We start from the raw sequence: 20226 nt of genomic DNA, 5'->3' as shown, positions 1-20226 counted from the left end.
GCCTAGGAATTATTCTCCCCGTTCCCCCCTCCTCATTCTAGTCCGTTACGTGCCACCAAAAATGACAACAATACGCAGATAGCACAGTCAGCAGTGCCACTCACAGTCATGGATGCCTTGTTGGCTGTCAAAAGTTTCCTATCGGCTGTTCCAATTGTATGGCATACTCATTGCAAAGAGGTGGCATTTCCGTTCTGCTCATTGCTCCGGAGAAAGGTTTCCAACATTGTCAGGGATCGACATCGTAACCGACACCAGCGCCATGTTCGACGATGGAGTTCTTGTAGCAAAATGAAACACGAGACCCATTCATTATCTCGTACCCCCTCGCTCCGTTCTACTCGGACGAGGACTAACTCGCTGTGAAGGTTTGCGGCACAGGCTGACTGTCCCGCCCGTGCTTGCTGAGAAGTCGCGTCAGGCCCATAACCCAGTCTAAGCAGGGGATTAAGCACCAATCTCCCGTTGTCTGTCAATGCAGTCGGGCTCTTTGCGACGACCGCCTCCTACGCAACAACTCTTCGCTTCAGAGCAAACCGCTAAACCGGCCACATTTCCAAGGCATAACACCAATGAAGGACTCTCTTCCCCCCATCTTCAATGCAGTCACACCTTCCTTCCCGTGTCGAGCAGGGGATTATTTGTTCCAAAATATACCACCTTGTATGCGGAGGGTCGCCGACAATGGCGGCCTCGAGGATCTTTTTGGACGCTGTTTTTGTGTACCTGGCAATCCTTCGCGTGGCAGCGCAGATCTTGCACCGGTCCTGGGAGTGGTATTCGTTGCCAGCAAAATCAAGATTTTCCAAGTTCAAGATGTGGACACTGGCGAGATACCCCAGGTGGCTCATGCACAGTGAGCAGGCCTCAAATCACAGCGAATAGCTGCACCTGTTGGCGGGGGCCTAGGGCGTAACTTGTCGGGTCACTTGGGCCTGTAAAATGCCTTTTGGAAACCCATGCTATTTGCCCACTTTCCCCCCGGGAACCTTCAGAGAGCACCTGTGGCTAGAGACAATGCTGCAGTCCGTCGGCCTTGACGATCTTGTCGAAAAGTAGATCCAGCTCATGACCCAGCCCAAAGCCGCCCCAGGCGGGAGCAAAGGGCCGCCCATAGTAGATACATAGGTACCAAGGCCGACCAGGTCGACCCCGGCCTTGATCTCACAGGACTATAAGCAAAGGTTGATGCTGGCACTGGTCGTATCACTTCAGCTGCCACAACTTCCCCCTGTGGAAGAGCTGCATGGCGAAGTCCAAATGTCCATTGTGGATTTGAGGCAACGGATCATACATCCGAAAGCTCTGGAGCACAGTTGGCGCAGTTTGCGACAGGATGTGGGCTATAGTTTGGGCAATTCCAAGGTTTTGGGCAACACCGCCAAATCGACATCATGACTTGGGCTTTTAACGCATCTAGCGGCTCTGATTTCTACCTACGAGGACCTCTCCCCCATCACGAGACCAACATTGGCATGCGGGTACAAAGTGATGAGGCGTCAATAAGCCTTCACTGCCAAAAGGAAACAACTGCCAGCTGCAGCAATCACGGATGCCACCGTCATTGGTGACTTTGCGAACGCAAGATGGGCGAATACTTTTTCATCTTACCCCGCGAGGCCCTAAGCAGGCGACGGTGCTAGCGAGCCAGGCGACGGCACAGCCCAGAGACTTGACGCCGCAGACACACCTTTTGCCAGTTGACCTTGTTCCCAAAGCACTGAAGCGCCAAAGCGCCCTCCCTCGCTTTGATAACTCTAGCAGGGCGGTGAGTTACCTTTTAAGCATCTGACTGGATGACGCCAGGACGCGGTTCAAATTTCAATCTAGGCGGTGAGCACGAGCGTCTCCTCCAATCAAACCAGCGCCCCTTGACACAGGCGAACAGTTTACTTCAAGCTCTGACCTCCTGGCTCATGGGCTTTTCTGGCTGTTCGCGTCAGAGATTGTGGGTTTCGCGACACCTGGGGGAACCTTCCCCATCTGTGCGAACTTTCCATGGGTCTGCCTCTGCAATGGGTCCCGGATCTCGCGGCAGTGACGGACATTTACAAAAGATGCTGTGATTTCCAGGTACGTACCTATGTACGTGTACCTTGTTTTGTCATGGGGACTTGCCCACTTCCACAATTGCCGTCAGGATTCAGGGGAAGCCCATGCACTTTAAAAATGCTCACTGATGGCGAAGCCTCCAACAGCCTCATCATTTGATGACGCACAATAATGTTGTGCTTATTGCTCTCTTGCTCTACTATAGCACCCGGTTTCCCTTGCCACGGCGCACCGCCATGCCGCGGACCCGAGTGACGGAAAGATAGGGTGTCTGGTCATGGTCTTGGACAATGGCAGCACAACAAGAACCCATGCGTGCACTCCCAAAGCGGCTCCTCGGAGGTGGGCGTACACCAAGAATGTAACCCCCACGGCCCAAAAGGCGGTATAGCTCGCAGGGCCCAATCAATGCGACGCGTGGCGGGGTCAACCTTTATCTCTGGGAGAATTTGTCCGCCTTCATGCACGCACTAACTGTCACCTTGTGTCGCAACTCGGGTCAAAACTGAGGTGCCACCGTTCGAACAGGTCTGCTCCGTACCACGGAATCGTACGATGAAATCTTTCCATCCACACAGATCGAGTGTGAAGTCAACGTGGACCGAAGATATCGTAGAAGCCAGCGTTAGGCGTTATTTCCCCCAGATAATATATGTTGACCAAAGCAGTATTCAATTCCGACAGTGACAAACGCGACAAAAAGACCATCACATCATACGGTAATAATCAAAACCACATCGAACGATTTCGGTACCGTCTATGATTTGATACGAGATACAGCATTATGGGTAGTTATCTGGGAATCGGACATTCTCGGTGGCTCTCCAGAACACCCATCAGACGTTGCGATTAACATTTAACAAAGTGACAGCAGTGCTCTCGCCACACATCCGGATGACGGCTGTTCGTTCAGGGTCGGCGCAAAACATGGTCAGCTCCGAGAGAGGGAGTTGTCTTTTGCGATAAGCGCTACTATTTCAATCTTCCAAGCAAGACCAGGGGTCCTCTTCAATTTTAGGTAGCTGGTATGCTGAGGGCACTCTGACTGCGTCCGATATGTCGCAGGAAGAGCCTGTATCAAAAGCAGCCCTTTCCTTGAAGAAAACGATGATAACGGTGGAGAGGCGTTCCAACGGTCTCGGATGGTAGGCGGTTCATCCTCTAGATAGAGTTCTTGGGAGGGCTTCCTCAAACAAAGATATCGTCTTCAGGGTTGGGTAGGGCGCTTACATTGAATCTCTGCCAACCTGTTTCTATCACGTACGAGGTGGATATCGTCTCTGCTCGTGTGAACTCTCCTTCCCATCTTGAGCGCTTGCTATCGCCTTCTATTCTCGCAAAGGAACATGGTAGTGCTGCTCAGGTCAAAGCCCGTCAGTGGGTTTTCACTGTCCCCACCAGCCTTCCAAAACCCTCTTTAGGAGAAGTCATGAAGAGTCGTAGGTAGAGAAACAATGTGCTGTTCGACCGCTTGGAGCCTCCCCCGGCAACCTGCAATCTTGGGATGCAAAGCAATGGAGTTTTCTTGTGGCTGCATGTCGATTACAGTAGCTTTTGCCTGGTCTCGACCCCTCCTCTTCTCAAGTAAGGCAGAGGGGCTTCGGTAGGACCCCTCCTCATTCTCGTCAATCAGAAACCCTACTGATCGACTCTGTTGGTTGTAAATCCCCCTAAGCGCAGGGAAAATTTTGAGCCCAGAAGTCCCTGCGGCGGGTGAGGCCTTCGGATGCTGGATAATTAAATCCTTGCACGCTGGGGAAAAGGGGCCCCCTCCCACTTGACGAGCCGTGTCGCTGCACAACATTGGCTCTCGTCTCAAACAGCGAAAGACCCTGGAAGCGTGCCCTGCTTGACATGACCACCCCTCCATGTTTTAGCTGCCGGTAAAGCCAGAGCAGTATCCATCTTTTTTCTCATTCCTGGAGGGGCGGCTCCCACAGGGACTGGAGGAGGGGGGGTGGTCTCTAGACAAGGGAGGACGGGCAGCCTAGGCCGGCACGAAGGTCGCTTATTCGATGATAGGTAACGGTATACGTGGCAAAAATCTCATCGGAATCAAACATTATTAATACATTAATAAAAAAGACATGGGCGTAAATGGCGCTAGGGGCGGTGCAGAGTCAAGCCGCAGATGAGAAGCGTGAGGTGTTATCAGTAGTCAAGTCTTTGGATGTTTCCAGGTTACGAAGCATGTGCGTTTTTTGTTTGTTTTGGGCTTCTTTGTCCAAGATCACATGATCCGACAGTTTGGGGGTTAGTGGCTCGGCCGGAAAAACTCGTCGCTAGCAGCCGAAGCGGGGAAAGATCCCCCGATTCATCGATGGTAACAGCTACAAACCCTGCAAACGGTGCAAACACCAGCCACACACAAATCCACCGCGGAAATTCCTAGGGGCGGCAGTATTTTTGTTCCACCAAAAATTTCTGCCTGCGCGCCTTGTGCCAGAATAGGATGGCGATATGCAGTATACGCTCCCGCACTCCTTACCCGAGCATTCCTCCGGCCATTTCCAGCGCCCAGGTCCTCGTATCGTGCCCTCCTCAACCGTTGTGGTGGCAAATTGCAGGTGGAAGCCACAGTAACACGCGAACAAAAGGTCTGCTTCTACCTCCGAATACGAAGTACATGTATCCATGGGGTTCACGTCCCACATGATGGCGAGCTGGCAGGCGATATCCCCAACAATCTCAAGCAACATCAAGAGTCTCGTCCCCATTCCCTCTAACGTCCAATTCCCTCCATTTTCCAGAGTCAGTATCTTGTTGCAAGCGACTCCCTGGCAAATCTCCACCTGGGGGAAGGCCTCGACCTCTGCTGGATCCAGCGTCGGGTCCACTAATTATCTGTCTGTGACAAGTTGGCGGTGTGTGAATATTCGTATGTACTCCGCAAACATAACTTTGCGAGCGAACCGTCTGTGTCAGAATACCCCGACCGTCAAATGCAGGCGGTGGAGATGATCTCGTCTGCTTCTTCTCCAGGTTTGCATGCATGATACCAGCAAGACTCGGCATGTTGACCTCTCCACCGTCGGATTGCCAGATAGCTCACGGTTGAAGGAGTTACTGTCAATTATGATACCAAGACTTATGCAAGCCACATTGGCGCCATCACCCCCCCAAATGGATCATGGTGGGTATAGCTGACTTGCGGCTTGCCACTACTACTGATATCGGCCAGGAATTGCCGTTCGTTGGGCCAGAAATGGCATACCCTTTGGTACCCAACTCCGCCGCCACCGGAGCTCTCTGATCCATCGCCGTTTTCATGTTGCACATGCTTCGTTTCGAACGCATGGCGCACGATCTTCTAACGCTCGAGCCACCGAAACAATTATAAACAGAAACTGTCACACATAATATGCGTCTAGGCGCCCTCACCAAATTTGTTGGGACCAGATCCCTTGCTGATCTATGCAGTGATGGCGGGGTGCAGTCGCCCCAGGTCTCTCGCTCGCAGCCTTTTCTCTTACGTGATTTGTCGAGCCTGGAAATTTTTCATGCGAGTTGCTTTTTGGCATGTGAAAATTCCTCGTCCTGCCAGGTTCACACCTTGCACGTCCTGGAGCAACCCGTCGCCAACCTGCGAGTACGACTCTACGACGAAGACCCTCGAACCCTTTCTGATCGCACAAGTATGCGGACTCTGTCTCCAGAATATCTCTGCAGGTTGTGGGGATCCCCAGACCTTCGCTCATCTTTCCAAGGGTTCACGCATTCATGTACGAATTTGTCCTGTCGACCGACCCTAGCACTGCGACTTGAGGCTAGAACCCTTTAAACGGGACAGGTCGCCATGCATCGACCGCGTTCCCTTCTGAGGTTGAAGCACACGAGAGCAGCAACCTCTTTCAGCTTGTTGGGACCTTGATCGGCGTGCTCCGTCTGAGCAATATCAAGGTGGCTCGATAGTCAAACCCTCCCTTGATGTCCATGCGATCGAGCACATTTTGACAATCGAACCACCTAGCCGATCCTCGCTGCGTGTCGGCCACTCGTTTGGTCGATGATCCTCGTTTTAACTCAACCACAACTACTTACCGGTGAGAGCTTCCTCTTGGGCGTACATGTTTGAAGATCTGGAAACTTCCAGGATATTCAATGTCTCAAGCCCTCAACGTCTTTCCTCTAGAATGGTCTCATCGTCGATGTTGAGCACCATGCCCACCTTGCAACCGGCTTGCTCAATCTGCCTTTCTCGTGGCAAAACTCTTGTCATCGTTGTGGCCAAGGCCACTAATGCGTGTAGGAGCGAGCGGTATGCAGAGTACACGTTGATATCTTGCGTGATCGCATCTGCTTATCAGAGCATTCATCATTAACGTGGTTTGATTATGCTAATTAGCAACAGAATTTCAACTATCAAGCCAAACTTTGGGCTCATGATCCGTAACCGACTGCATTCTGTGCTACACGACATCCCCCTCCGTTGTTGCGAAGCAGCTGTCACTGTCAATCTCCCCGCCTTTGGGTTACACCGTTGGCCGTGTCTGTGTCACCTTTCGAGAAATCATTTCCCTTAGGTTCTATTCTGCATGAACTGCGCCGTGAACTTCCACGGCATGGGCTGGATCTTTCGAGCTCCATTCTGACAGCATAGCTCGGTGTGACAGTGTGTCCCAGAATGCAATGGTTGCACAAGCAAACCCTCTCATGATCCATCCTCCCTGCGTCATTGCCCCGAGAGCTGGAAAATCAGCACGCGATCCCCCCCTCCAGTCCGACCGAAGTGTTCGCTCTTCCCTTGAGACTCGTGTTGTCGACCCTGAAGGTCTGGCTCGCCATAACATGCAACCACGGAGAGAGTTTTCCTCACCCAAAAGGTTTCGACGGACTGCGCAATGCTCCGTTGTTCGGGTGGTTGTCTCGAGGTGCTGCTTTGTTGCCTTGTACTCGGTCAAGACTCAGGGATAGGAACCATGTTGACTTGAACCAGCTGATCAGGACGAGAGGGGACCTCGAGGTTGGCGGCGCCGATTCGATGCTAGCGTCTGCCTCCCATTGTGCTCACAGCACGACATACGTCCATACAGAGACATGCCGCCGCCGCAGTACGGACCTCTTGTGAGGGACTGTTGATTCATGCTCGAGTACTCGATTTTATAGGAATTCCCATTGAGGGAGTCACTCGATCGTACAATAAGCTTGTGATTGAGCAACCCCCTCTACTGACGAAGGACCTTTGGACACGCTGTGACAAGTGTCGGAGAGAAGATGTTGTTGTCGCAAGTCCAATGCAGCAGTGACCAGTCAGTCATTGATGTCCGGAGGATTTTGCCGTGCAGGTATACATAATTTCATTCTCGTTCTCCTCGTGTCCTCTCTCTCATCTTCTAGATTGCGTTCTTCGCTTCGATACCTACGCACCCAGTACCACACGTCACACACGCTAACTATGTACCTACCTACCTACATAAGAAACACCAAATCGCCTGCTCTTCAACCCCTGCTCCATCCTCGTCTCCATCTTCCCTGTGTCCTAGCCTCGTCAAATATTATCACCCCTTTCGCCGTGGCTGTCAGACAAAAGGCGGTCAGGCTGGGAAACAGAGACAGGGAAAAAAGGACGATCACATCAATGAGTGAGTGGGTGGATGAGTAAGTGGGTAAGTCCGAATGGGTTCGCGTCGCACGATATTAGAGAGTGTGAGTGAGCGTGAGCGCCGAAGGGGGCGAGATAGATTGAGAAGGGAGGGGGGTTACACATACATTCATGGCTCTTGGACGACAGCGACGAGGGAGACTTGATGGTGGACACACCATCTACTCGGTACTCACATATACATTTACATGCGCGGTATACATATACTTATACCCGTACATATCCTGCTGGAATACCAGTCTGTAGTGCGCGTCAAGGGATGCTACCTCCGCCCGACATTGCTGTTTCTATTTATCGCGGGGGCAGCTCCGGCGTGCGCTCGCTCGGGTACCTTTGTGGTCCTGCGCATTCAGATGCTGGTCGGCAGCCCTGGTGCTTTGCAAGAGGTAAAACAGGGCCGACGCTGGGAGAGACTTGTCCAAGTTCAAGGCCAAGGGCCAACCTGGATCGATTCCTCTCACACAGCAAACTCTCAAGTGTAACCTCTTTCATATCACCCTCTGTCATTTCATTCTGCACCAGGTCTTCTCCGGATCGTTCCGTCTCTTGACAACCCAGATTGCAAAGGCCACGACCTCAAACTCAAGATAGTGAGAGCCTCTCTCGCACAATCGAAGAGACGTCTTGAAGCGTGAGTCAATCCCCGCAGTCTGACCCGCGTTGGGCAGCAGATGATGGTGACAAATGACACTGATACCGGTAAAAGCTTCGTCAGTGGAGGATGCTCAGACGGAGGATGTCGGCCGCAGGCTGCAAGATGTCAATGTTTGATACGTCCCTGGAGGGTTTCCTTGCAACCTTGCAGGTAATTCGGTGTTGGATCCAAGTTGGCTGTTAGTCGAGCGAGGTGAAGCTTCTCTTTGGTCTTGGTTGTGAGTGTGTCGTTGATGTATTCTTTGCTGTGTTTCATGGTTCCGCCTCTGGGTTGCTCTGACGATGGCTTCTCATCACAGCAGCTCAAGAGTCCCTGACTGTCGTAGAGTCTTGTAGTTCTGGCCCACAAAGAGAACAAGACCGTCGTCCAGCTGATGTGCACGCTCTGAATGCTTCACCGTATATCCAGCCATGAGGCACAAGATGATCGACCGTTGTATACCGCCTCGCCGCCACTTGGTCCACCGTATCGATCCACTTTAAATTCAATATACAAGTTCCTCCTAGTCAGTCCTACTTCGATCACGTCCTTGGATTCAATTTGAACTTGTCCAAACACCCCGACCAGCCTCTGTGAACTTCACAGACACCATACTACCTGTTTGTCTCTGCTCGTTGTCTTCTTTGTTGATGGCCCCCTCTCCACAAAGCGGTGACTTGTTTGACACCTCGCCGTGGATCTGTGAATCCAACTTGCTCACAATGAATCCTGTGCTCGGAACGGACAATGAAGAAACCCGTGCCATCTCAGAAGACTCCGGCACGATCAGTGGTGGTGGCGCGACAGAACAACAGGACGAGAAACAAGAGTCGGCGCAGGAGGTGGACATGAGCGAGAAAGAAGAGAAATCTCAAATCGTCTCCGATGACTCCAACATTGACAACGCCGTCGCCGTCGCTGCGCTCCACAGCGGGAACGACGCTTCTACCACCAACGCTCCACCTTGCGCCGAGATTGATCAAGACACAAAAACCAAACTCATCATCAGTCAAATTCCCACCGACATCCACAAACGCAGCACCTTTGCCAACACCTACCACGAGTTTCCTTTCACCCTCGACGCACACAAGGCCTTCTTAAAAGACTTCCAAGACCGCTGGGGCATCGGCTGTTTGAGGTACGCTTGCAACAACTTGAGATTCATCTTCCAGAAGACCTTGTCGTGGCCTCCCTAACCTTGTTGATTCAAAACAGACACGACTACTTTTCCGCAACCAGCAAAATCATCATCAGAATGACCACCGTCCTCCACAGCGTCTTCGCCTGGAACGTCGGCGACCATGTCGCCAACGCGCTGCGCATTCGCAAGTACCACCCCGAAATCCTCATCGCCGACGTGGCCGCCCAGATCAAAAAGCGCACCGACTCGGCCGTCGAACTTGCCGCCAACGGCAGCTGGTGTTCTCCCGATGTGGGCTTCGCCCACGTCGATGCCTACTACCCCGGTGTGGTGTTTGATATCAGCTACGCCCAGCAGAAGATGGCGTTTGGGGAACTCGCCCAGGCGTACATCCAGGGCTCAAATGGGGAGATACAGGTTGTCGTGGCGTTTGAGATCGAGTACCCTGCGGCCAAGCAGGCCAAGTACTACGTCTGGAAGAAGAAGGTGGCCTCGGATGGCGAGATCCAGGCCGAGTTGGTCGATGAGGAGGTACGTTCTCGCCTATGCCACCGCACTCGAATCATTTTCTTCACTCTCTCCCTTCTCTTGTGACTAAAACCATGCATCGTCTGACTAACATTCACTTGTAAACCCACAGGAGTTCCAAAAGGCAGACGGAACAGTGAACAAGGACTGCCGGGGCATCCACCTCAGCCTGGCCGATTTCTGCCCCGCCCGCATGATCCCCGAGGAGGCGAAGCCACTGCTCAACCTCCCCACCTGTCTCGGCCACGACACTGGCATCCACATTCCAGCGTCGGAATTGTGCTTCTTACTCGACATCGCGGTCAGAAACCACCAGCTCATGCAGACCCACTTACAGATACAGGCATGAATAAGGCAGAAGTGAAATGGAGATGGAGATGATACAGGATCTGCATCAGCATCGACATTCGGAAGAATCAGGAAGAACAGAAACAAGAACAACATCTCGGCTGGCTCACAAAGCCATGGGTAGATTTTTTTTTCCACCCTCAATTGTATGACTAGATGATACCCGCCTCAGTTAAGGCACGCGGTGAGCTTTTCAATCCAAAGAACAAATTGAAACTGAATTGTGAACATGATTCTCCCTCTCTTCCTTTTCACATCTCACTCACTTCTCCCTCTCCCCTCACTGTGTCTCTCTCTATAAACTCACTTCACATTCCCAAGTCTCCTTTGACGCATTGTTCGTCCATACCTCGGTTTGCCAGGTATGGTGCGGTGAATTGGCTGTTAGGTGCCTCGTACAAGTACGAGGTAAACAAATCGACGTTCGTCTAGTTGAATCTCGCCAAGAGTCTATAGTGGTCAGATATGTACTAGTCTGCAGCCTTGGCACGCTAGGTTCCCACCTGCATGCAATAGTACTTGGCGAAGTGGGTATGTCACACATATATTACATGTCGTGCGAAAGGTGCTTCGCCGTAGCATACTAGGTAGCGAGTCAACTACTTGCTTGGGAATGTACACAAAAGACTCTCTAGAACCTTACCTTACCTTTACCATAGCTTGGGAGCGAAAGCTTGGCCATATCAACGTAGAGTTTCTCACTTTTTTTTATTTCAACTCCAAAAAGCGCGTCGATGGAGGAGGGGAAAGGGTCGACACCGGCCACCACGCTCCAATGCCAACGGTGCGTCTCTGTCGCCATCATTTCCTTCGGTCGATTGACTTGGGTGCAACGCCTTCTCAGATCGTGCAATACCAGGAGGGTGGGAGGGACAACAACACCACCTACGTCTTGCCCTTTGCGTTATACGAAAGTGCTGCTGCTCTGTGGGGGACCGTGAGATCCAGCACTTGCCGAGTCGCGATGTTGAAGGCGGGGCCTCGGCGGCCTTGTCGTTTCATTTTAATCGAGTTGACCAACGATATTGACGTGGCTGTGCCATACTGCCTCCTCGACAGACTGGTGATGGTGATGTTGGTTGTCCGCACGTCTTACGTCTCGCCATAGGTGTCGGAGGAGAGTTCATCACTCATTGCCGGGCTGTGAGCCGCCTCTTGAAACAGTTCTCTCAAATCATCAAGGAGTGGCCAGACACAGTAGTTCGTTGCCCCATCTCTCCCGCACCAGTACATCATCACCTATGTCGAAGATGAGGTCGAAGCAAGCACCCTGGTCCACCACCTCGATTTTCTTTGTCTGAAGAAGCCTGTGTTGTAAGTTGATTGGAAGATCTCGACGTTTTGCATCTGTGGCACAACACTCTGGTCCGCGTAACGACTCGGTCAAAATACAACACACATACATGCATGCCTGGGAGAGGATCGAAGAATAGAGGGGGGTGTTTGGCAACTGGAATCGGATCAAAAGGAGTCCTGGAGGCGCCATACATTGGCAGCCCACAATTTGCGTCTATTAGGATACACGGGTTGTTTTCTCGTCTTTTCTTCTGTTCCGGAAGTGGTTCTGGTAGAGGTATTCATTACTCGTACAATACATAGATGAGCTCGCTAGGCTCGGTTTTTCCTGGTGGGTACGTCCCTCTACGTGCTTATTCATTACTAGTACAAAGGTGATTTTGCCCGGTTCCTTCTTTAAAATCTCACAACTCCCAATTCCACGTTCTCGAGCCGGTGTTGAGTCTCTCGGCGTCATTGGAACGTGATGGCACCTGTTAGGCGCGTTGTGGGAAGTCCATGCCTCGAGTTCTGTTGGAGATTGACGTAGGACTCTCGTCAAAATCTCAGGATATCGGTTTAGAAGCCCCTTCTACATCATCTGGCAGCCCTGCAGTGGGTTTTGGAACGATCGGCACAGTGTTCTTGGCACGTTGTATTTCATCGCATTTCGCTCGAGCAGACTCTGCGAGCTCCAGGATTTCGACAAGTTCTTGCACCGAAAATTCGATCGCCATATTGTGCATTGAGGGTGGGATGCGGTCTGACGGCGCTATCTCGAGCATGGTTATTCGTAAAGAGTCGCCTGGAACAAGCTTGCCATCCTCGGTTCGTATGTCCTAGACACCAAAGGTAAGGAGTTTGTATAGTACCCAGGACGAAATACTAACTTGGACATGCGCTTTGAGCTCGCCTCCACTGCGTCTCCAGGTCAAGAGAGTGGCTTTTTTGGAGCGATCGGCGTCGAAGTCGATACAAACGAGCACTTGTGTTTGTCGGTCACTGTCGAAGAAGTAGAATTCAGCCAAGTCGTTTAGTCGAGCGCGCTTCTGTGTGCATGCAATTTCCAAACAACAACCATGATGGATTGAGAAAAAGTGGCTGTAGAAATTGTCTGGTTGATGGTAGCCCTTGTTAGTAGAATCTTTGGCTTTGGCATCAGAGGAGCCACTATCAACGATGTGGGCCACACATGCTTCTTCTTCTGGGGAAGAGGACAGGTGATCCAGCTTCTTGAAGAAATATCGGGAGAAATGGCATGCGTAGATATTGTGGGTGTACGAATGTGCTTCGTGAACAAAGATCCCAAGCTCGGAGAAATACCCAGACCTATATCCCAGAGTTAGTAACGGTCCGAAACCTGACACTCCATTTATCTCTCAACCATACCGGACTTTCTCGCTCACACCACACTCTTCGAGGCGCTGTCTTAGAAGGTCAACATGGCACGCGTCGAGTTGGTATTCGGTCCAGCAAGGAGACTCGACAGCACGAGGCTGGGCGGTGATTGCTTTGAGAATGGAGCTCATGGCGGGAGGGTCGTTAGATGCACCTGCAAGCTCGGTGTAAGGATCCCAAGGACTCTGCGAAGAGTCAGAAAAGCCTGCAATTTCCAAGCACGTATTATCTCTTTCTTCAGGGTCTTTTTCGCCGGCAGTGACATAGCTGTCAAGTGAAATTTGGTCGCTGGTGGGGCGAGAGGCCGCCTCAAGGGGGTCTTTTGTGTTTGGACTTAGATCGTCACGGCAATATGTAGAGGACGGCATGGTGTCGACTCAATGCCAGACTCTTGGATGAGCAGAATAGACACATAGGGAGAGAGACGAACGCGGATTGTCAATAGAGTAAACAAAGGCTGTACTTTCACTTACGATGCACACTGCACATACCACGTCTCTTGGTGCTGTGAATCCTCGATGCTGGAATGCGCGTTGGTATGTGAGTAAAAGTGCGTGCGGGGCAATCCTCGCTACGGTCGATCAAGATTCTGCTACGGTAGATTATTTATGCCATTGAAACGCAAAGACACCTCCGGTCAGAGATTCGTGTTTGACCCCGTCAGTTCGAAACAACTCAGGGACTGTGTGGCAGGGGTTTCAGACGTCTGAATTTTCAAGGACATCGGGAGAGTATGTCTACATGCACCGCGTCGGGTGTCCATCAGTCTAGGTCAAAGTGACAAAGCATCGAGTTACGAAGAGGATCGATAGGATAGAAATGTGGTGTGATTATCGAGCCATTTGTGTACAAGTACCAAGTACGATATATGCGTGGCACAAAAAAGAGATGAATGTCTGCGGGAAGTACATACGTAGGAAGTGAGGCGCAGCACGGCGTAGTTAAGTAGCTGGTCTGTCTTGTCGTCTGTACCATCCACTTCCGCGGACAGTACCCAATACTCGATTTATACAACCCAACTACCTACCAGGTACTCGGCACATAGCTCGATAGTTAACCGTCCAGTGGTTCTATTCGGTGCTCAGTCAAGTCTGTGTTATCTTCATTCTCCAATTCCCCAAGCCGCATCTCCAACGCACCTGTTTGCGCGCCAACACCAACAATCATGACCGCAGCCCAAAGTCCACTACTGAATTTCCGACCGCCGTCGACGGCTTCTACTACAAATCAGGACACCTTCGAGTCTCCTCACGTCTCCTTCCTACAGGGCACGTGGCATGTTACCCACTCGACGCTTCCCATGTGGAAGAATAACCGCAATGTAACCATCACCTACACGTCCTTACCCCAGAATGCCGAGCAGCTCGATGACCTGGTCGAATACCAGCCCCTGACCTCGGACAAGCACAAGAGAGTCGAAGGTGTCGATACCCCGGACGCCAACACAAAAGGTGCATACCACTGGCGCGGCAAGGGACTCTTGAAGGTCGCATCGAGCCACTGGGAGATACTGGGTTATGGCGAGGAAGAGGGCGGTTGGGTTGTCACTTACTTCCAGAAGACCCTGTTTACACCTGCGGGCATCGATATCTACGCTCGACGCAGGGGCGGCTTGTCTGAGGAATTGCTGGAGCAGATCAAGACCGGGATAAGAGCCATCGAGCACCACCACATCCAGAAACTGGCCGATCTCATCTTTCCCATCAAACATAACTGGTGACGGAATCTACACTTAATATAATGGGAATTGTTCATCAGAGGTGCCGACGGCTCATCCAACAATCCGACCCCTCCAAGCTCTGATACCAGCCACCGTCAAGCAGCTCCTGCTCCATGGTCGCCCATTTGTGGATCTTGCCTCCTTCGGCCGTCTTGAGATCTAGGTCCGCCAGCTTGACGTCTACAACATCAACCCCCCCATCGCCGGCGTTGGTACTCCGCCTGAGAGCTAGAAAGACGCTGCAGTCCCTCAACGCCATGGCCACGCCAAAGTCCTTGCCAGCTGGGTGGAGAAAATCGTCCAATGCCACGCACCCATACTCTTTCTGAAGAGTCTGAAGATGTCTCAAAGCAGGCTGGACCTTTTCTGCGAAGACCGTCACAAAGTCGTCAATTCCATTCTCGAGTGGCCAGATATTCGCCAGCGTCCGCTTCAACACTGCATGTTCATCCGCCAACAAGTCCAACGGGCAAAACCCCGAGTCACCTCTCCCTTGGTGAGCTCCAGCTTTTCTCCGCATTGCATTGAGTGCACACGTCCTGCAGTTTCTTGCGTCTACAGGCGCACTGGGACTTTGCACCAGCCATTTGGGCTTGAACTCGACAAGCCAGTCGATCCCTGGGCCCTGCAAGTTCTGCATCAGAATTCCATACTGCTCATTCTCGTACGAGGGCAAATAGATGTGTCGTCGGTGATGATGGCGGATCTTTTTGCGTTTGACGTCTTCTGCCGAAAGGGCAGATAAATCCACGCCGTCCATCTCTCGCAATTCCCCGTTTGCCCTACTCACCATTTCTGGCGTGAGCTTATACAGCGCCTGCTCCAGCAGCAATGATCCGTGCTCCTTGTTGAAAAGTGGTACGATGCGGTCCCGAAATTCCGACAGGACCTGCACCGCCGGTTTCGTGAAGGCCAGGTCTTTGCGGAGACGTATGACACAGCAGTTTGAGTGTTGTTGAAGAGACTGCGGTGACAGGACCGAGACGCTGTAGATGACGTTGGCAGCCCCTTCGGCCAGGTATTGCAGTTGGAGGGTGGCAGTAATCAGGCTCGAGGGACATGATGAGGAGGATCGATGAGGTGACAGGGACATTGTGGAGGCGGGTCAGTTCTTCTGGCCAGCTCCAAACATATCATACTCCACCGTGAAGTTCCAACGCGAATGCTGTAGACAGCCTTGTTGTTTCTGCCCAGAATACTGTGTATCGTATCGGTATCCAAGACTCGCAACAGGTGATGAAAAAGCCCACCCCGTTCCGCCGCCGCTTCTTGGGTCTTTGTGTAGTACTACGAGACCTTTTGCCGGTCTGATATCCAACAAAGAAATTCCTATTGTATGAGGAAGGGTGTTTTTTCTGGGTGCACAGGTGTCCGTTCCGTCCCCTCCCCTCCCTCCCAAGGAGATACAGCAAAGTGATCTATCTATTGAGAGCGCTTTAACCCCCCTCTCCTATCTGTTTTTCCCGTCCCCTCTCTTGCCGTACTTTTGCTCTCTTTTCTTTTCTCTTCTCCTGTCCGTCACTACACGGCTCAGCTCAGTAACCATCCACCCGTCCCAGCAGTCCAAGAGGGATGTGCTTCTCACGCGGGGTATGTCGATCACCCTCGGTGTACGAGAGACGGGAAGATGCGTCCAGAGTATAGGGTATAGAGTATATATCTGTTCTGGTACGAGTGTGCGTAAGTTGCAGATGACGGACAGTCTTGGACACGTACCGGGTATGTATCGAGTATGTGTCTGTGTCTGTTGTTGAATGAACAAGGGCACTGTACCGCAAAGGTTTGTGGCTTTTCTACGAATCCTTCGCTTCTCTCGGCGTTTAGATCGTCATTTCGGGGATAAGCAGCATCATGGTTGATTTGTCCCGCCATCATCACCCTCCCCATCCATCACCAGTACGCTCGGTAGGTAGACACAAAGATCCCCCCATTTCAACTGCAATTGTCATCAATCATCGCAGGTCCTTGCTCAGTGCCAGTGCCCGTGCCGCTTATACCGCGTCCTACTTGCAGCATTCTCTACATTTTTGTGATACCGACCGGTTCTCGCCAGATATCCTTTGCCGACGGATACGGTAGAGGACTCGGGCAGAGGAAGAAGAAGAAGAATAACTAGTGCGGCGAAGAACCAAGGGATTCGACGGTAGAAGACCGAGGAGGAAAGCACGAGACTCTGTCAAAAAGAGACACGGAAGAACTTGGACAGGGGACATTTGATAGGAGCCTACTAGACGGATCCTTTCCCCATAGGCATTGCTTTGAGGAAGAGTAGGTGGGAACCATGGCATTGACGACAGACCTCTCCTCGCATCTCGCCTTGGTGACCGGAGCAACAGGCGGAATAGGCAAGGCGACATGCCTCGCCCTGGCTCACCTCAACTGCTCCATCGCCGTGCATTACCATAGTGCCTCGGACACGGCAGAATCCCTCGTCGCGCAGCTCAAATCGATGAATGTGCGCGCCTCTGCCTTCCGCGCGGACCTGTCTTCCTACGACGAGACGCGCTCTCTCCACGCCAACGTCGTGCGAGAAATGGGTCATCCAACCATCCTCTTCAACAACGCCGGGCTGACCATGGGGGTATCCCGAGTCAAGGATATCAGCGAGGTGTCCGTGGAGGACTTTGAGAAAACGTGGAGAGCAAACTGTGGCACAGCATTCTTGCTCACCCAGTTGTGTATCCCCAAGATGGTTGATGCTGGTTGGGGCAGGATCATCTTCTGTTCTAGTGTCGCTGGCTTCACCGGTGGTGTGGTGGGACCCCATTATGCGTGAGTGCTCATCTGCGATGTAACGTGTTTTGTTATTGCAAATTGTCTGCTCACTCAACAGGTCCTCTAAATCGGCCCTGCACGGGTTGGTGCATTGGCTAGCTGGCGCTTATGCAAAGACCGGCATAACCATCAACGGTGTTGCACCAGCGTTAATCGAAGAGACCAAGATGCTGCCTGGAGGGACAGCAGAGTTGTCTGCTAGTAAGCCACTCTTCTCGCTGTTTCTGGTGCTTGAGGTTGCTGACCCAGACATTGCTCAGAAATTCCCATTGGGAGACTGGGAAAGCCTGAAGAAATCGCAGAGACAGTGCTGTGGATTGTCAAGACTGGTTATGTCCACAACAAAATCATCGCCGTCGATGGAGGCATGTTCATCCAGTAAGACGGGCGGGGCATAGCCAGAGGACTGTGTCAACAAAGTGGTTTGAACCAATGCCTCGACTCGCTTCAACCGCCAGCCTCTTTCTTCTTCCTCGCTTCCTCCTCTCTTTCCCGTTTCCGCTGCAGAAATCTCTCTCTAGCACTCATCTTATCGGCTTCGCTGACCTTGCTCTTGCTCTTGTCCTGTTGTTGTTTCTGCTCCTCCACTTCGACCTGCTTCTGTTTCTCCATCATCTCCTCGATCTGTCGCTCCATCATCCGTGACTGTCTCTCCCGCTGAGCATGGCGCGCGTCCACTGCCTTGGATGATCTCCAGTATTCGTCCTTTCGAGCAGATTCTGATCCCGCGGTGGCTTGTTGCTCTCTCCCGGGCTTCTTAGCCGCCACATTCAGGCCAGCGGACAGGAGTTGTCGCTTGTCGACCACCTCACCTTCATCGTTGACGACGATGCGTGCTCCTTGCTTGTTCAGTTTCTCAGCAATCTTCGTTTCAGATTCCTCTTCCTCGATCGGCGTCTCCTCCTCTAGGCCGTCTTCCTTTCTCTTTGCGGCCTCCTCCTCGGCCTTTTTGATCAACCGCATCCTCTCTTCGTCCTTCTCTAGCATCCGCTTGTGGAAAGCGGACATGCCTCCACCTTTCCTGCGTCGTTCTTCCTCCTCTGCTTCACGTTTTTTCTCCTCCTCCTCCATGCGCCTGATTTCCTCCTGCTGCTTCTTATATGCTCCAGTCACGAATTTCTCTTTGTCAGCGTATTCATCTCCCTCTGCTTCTCTTTCACGCTGCAGGAGCTTCTCTCGGGCTCGCAGCTGATCTCTCTTTCGCACCTCAGCGCTCTGTAGAAGTGATCCCATGTATTTGGGGCCCGACGATCCCCCTGCCTCGTTTGACTTTTTCTCTTTCTCTGCATGGAACGTTTCGTAGGCAGCGTCGTAGTCGTAGACAGATGCATCAATCTTCGAGGCTTCTTTGTCATGCAACTTGGCACTGCGCAGGGCCGACAGATTGACATACTTGTCCGTCTCCACTGCAGATCCTGAGGCCTTTAACTTCGGAAGCTGCAGACCGTACTGCGACAGCTTGGGCGACTTTCTCGGAGGTTCGTGGTCATGGTCGTCATCGTCAAGATCTCTTAAGGGTCGTAGGGGTTTCGAGGTCTTCTTCGCGCCATAAGCAGGTGGAGGCGTGGCTGCGGCCTCCTCGCTTCCATCATCGCCATCATCGAAGAACGCTTTGCGTTTCTGCGCGGGCTTCGAGACGCCTGAGGATGTTTTGGCGGAGTTGAGGCCGAAAGCGAGAGGGGGCATGCCGCAATAGTGATGATCGCAGTCAACACCGCCGACAACGTACCTGTGGATTGTGTCGAGAATGTAGATTCACAATGCGGATGGGAGTTTCATCTCTTGACGTGCCACCACGACATCAACATTTTCCCCGGAGTTGTGCCGAGCCTCGTCTCGATCACCACTTGCAGTGTTTAATCTCTCTCTTCTACCCATTTGAGTGTGCGATACGGAAATAACTCTGCCGGTAAAGGTCGATCTCACATCTCAAGGACTTCTCGAAGGAGCGGTGATTCGCGCCGCGTGAAAGGAACATGTCATACTACTTCGTTATCGTATCACCCACCGACTCGCCGCTCTTTGAATTGACCTTCGGCACATCCAAAGCTGGCGGTGACGGTGTCGCTCGGTTCCGCAATGGCGAGACCTCTCGGTATATGAATCAATTCATAGTCCACGCCGCTCTCGACGTCGTGGAAGAAGTGCAGTGGCTTACGCCAAACATGTGGCTCAAAGTCATTGACAACTACGCACCCACCAATTCGCACATCAGCTGCTTTATGACGGGGACGAATGTGCGATTTATGCTTCTCCACCAACCATCGGCAATGACAAACTCTTCTGCTGGAGTTCGAGCGTCGACGACCATTTCATCGACTTCGATTCCGCAGAATCCCACCAGTCCACAGACAGAAGAGGCCATTCGACAATTTATGAACGAGGTCTTCGAACTCTGGGTGAAGACCTTGATGAACCCATTCTACACGATTGGAAATCCCATCAAGAGTCCTGTTTTCAAGCAAAGAGTCACTGCTGCTGGCCGCAAATGGCTGTGATGACTGTGCTCCGAGTCATTGTGTGGGATGTGTCTATGTCCGGACATTTGTTTGCAGACGCAACACTCAAACGCCTTTGACACGAAAACAATGCCTTGAAACCGGCGAGGACTTTCGCCACCCGGGCATAGCTGGCAAGATTACTACCTTTATGTTGTCAACCTGCAGTACACCCGAACTCGTCGGCGCCATGCATTGCAGTCGATCATGACTTTAAACGCGGAGAATCGCTTGCACCTGCGCCACGTAAGGATT

The 20226-nt window shown here is 52.1% G+C and overlaps 7 protein-coding genes across 7 annotated transcripts; 4 read left to right on the top strand and 3 right to left on the bottom strand.

Moving 5' to 3' along the window:
* Positions 1-9010: 9010 nt before the first annotated feature.
* AYO21_10919 (hypothetical protein) lies at positions 9011-10306 on the top strand (the record flags this gene model as incomplete). The annotated part of the gene is made up of 3 exons (XM_022660824.1): positions 9011-9426; positions 9504-9960; positions 10070-10306. The coding sequence occupies 3 exons, from the start codon at positions 9011-9013 to the stop codon at positions 10304-10306; spliced, it is 1110 nt and encodes a 369-aa protein (XP_022506867.1).
* Positions 10307-12146: 1840 nt separating this feature from the next.
* On the bottom strand, positions 12147-13346 carry AYO21_10918 (hypothetical protein; the record flags this gene model as incomplete). Its single annotated transcript, XM_022660823.1, has 3 exons — positions 12147-12419; positions 12471-12909; positions 12970-13346. 3 exons carry the CDS (start codon positions 13344-13346, stop codon positions 12147-12149), a joined length of 1089 nt encoding a protein of 362 aa, XP_022506866.1.
* A 797-nt stretch (positions 13347-14143) lies between these two features.
* On the top strand, positions 14144-14698 carry AYO21_10917 (hypothetical protein; the record flags this gene model as incomplete). The annotated part of the gene is made up of 1 exon (XM_022660822.1): positions 14144-14698. One exon carries the CDS (start codon positions 14144-14146, stop codon positions 14696-14698), a length of 555 nt encoding a protein of 184 aa, XP_022506865.1.
* A 34-nt stretch (positions 14699-14732) lies between these two features.
* On the bottom strand, positions 14733-15791 carry AYO21_10916 (hypothetical protein; the record flags this gene model as incomplete). Its single annotated transcript, XM_022660821.1, has 1 exon — positions 14733-15791. The coding sequence occupies one exon, from the start codon at positions 15789-15791 to the stop codon at positions 14733-14735; it is 1059 nt and encodes a 352-aa protein (XP_022506864.1).
* A 1188-nt stretch (positions 15792-16979) lies between these two features.
* AYO21_10915 (hypothetical protein) lies at positions 16980-17855 on the top strand (the record flags this gene model as incomplete). Its single annotated transcript, XM_022660820.1, has 3 exons — positions 16980-17470; positions 17532-17674; positions 17734-17855. 3 exons carry the CDS (start codon positions 16980-16982, stop codon positions 17853-17855), a joined length of 756 nt encoding a protein of 251 aa, XP_022506863.1.
* Positions 17856-17920: 65 nt separating this feature from the next.
* Positions 17921-19159, bottom strand: AYO21_10914 (hypothetical protein; the record flags this gene model as incomplete). Its single annotated transcript, XM_022660819.1, has 1 exon — positions 17921-19159. The coding sequence occupies one exon, from the start codon at positions 19157-19159 to the stop codon at positions 17921-17923; it is 1239 nt and encodes a 412-aa protein (XP_022506862.1).
* Positions 19160-19449: 290 nt separating this feature from the next.
* On the top strand, positions 19450-19971 carry AYO21_10913 (hypothetical protein; the record flags this gene model as incomplete). The annotated part of the gene is made up of 1 exon (XM_022660818.1): positions 19450-19971. One exon carries the CDS (start codon positions 19450-19452, stop codon positions 19969-19971), a length of 522 nt encoding a protein of 173 aa, XP_022506861.1.
* Between the last annotated feature and the right edge of the window lie 255 nt (positions 19972-20226).

Source organism: Fonsecaea monophora, assembly GCF_001642475.1.
Source record: "Fonsecaea monophora strain CBS 269.37 chromosome Unknown Scaff136, whole genome shotgun sequence".
Classification (NCBI taxonomy): Eukaryota; Fungi; Ascomycota; class Eurotiomycetes; order Chaetothyriales; family Herpotrichiellaceae; genus Fonsecaea; species Fonsecaea monophora.
Note: the sequence above shows the minus strand (reverse complement) of the source record. Positions and strands in the feature narration are given on the sequence as shown.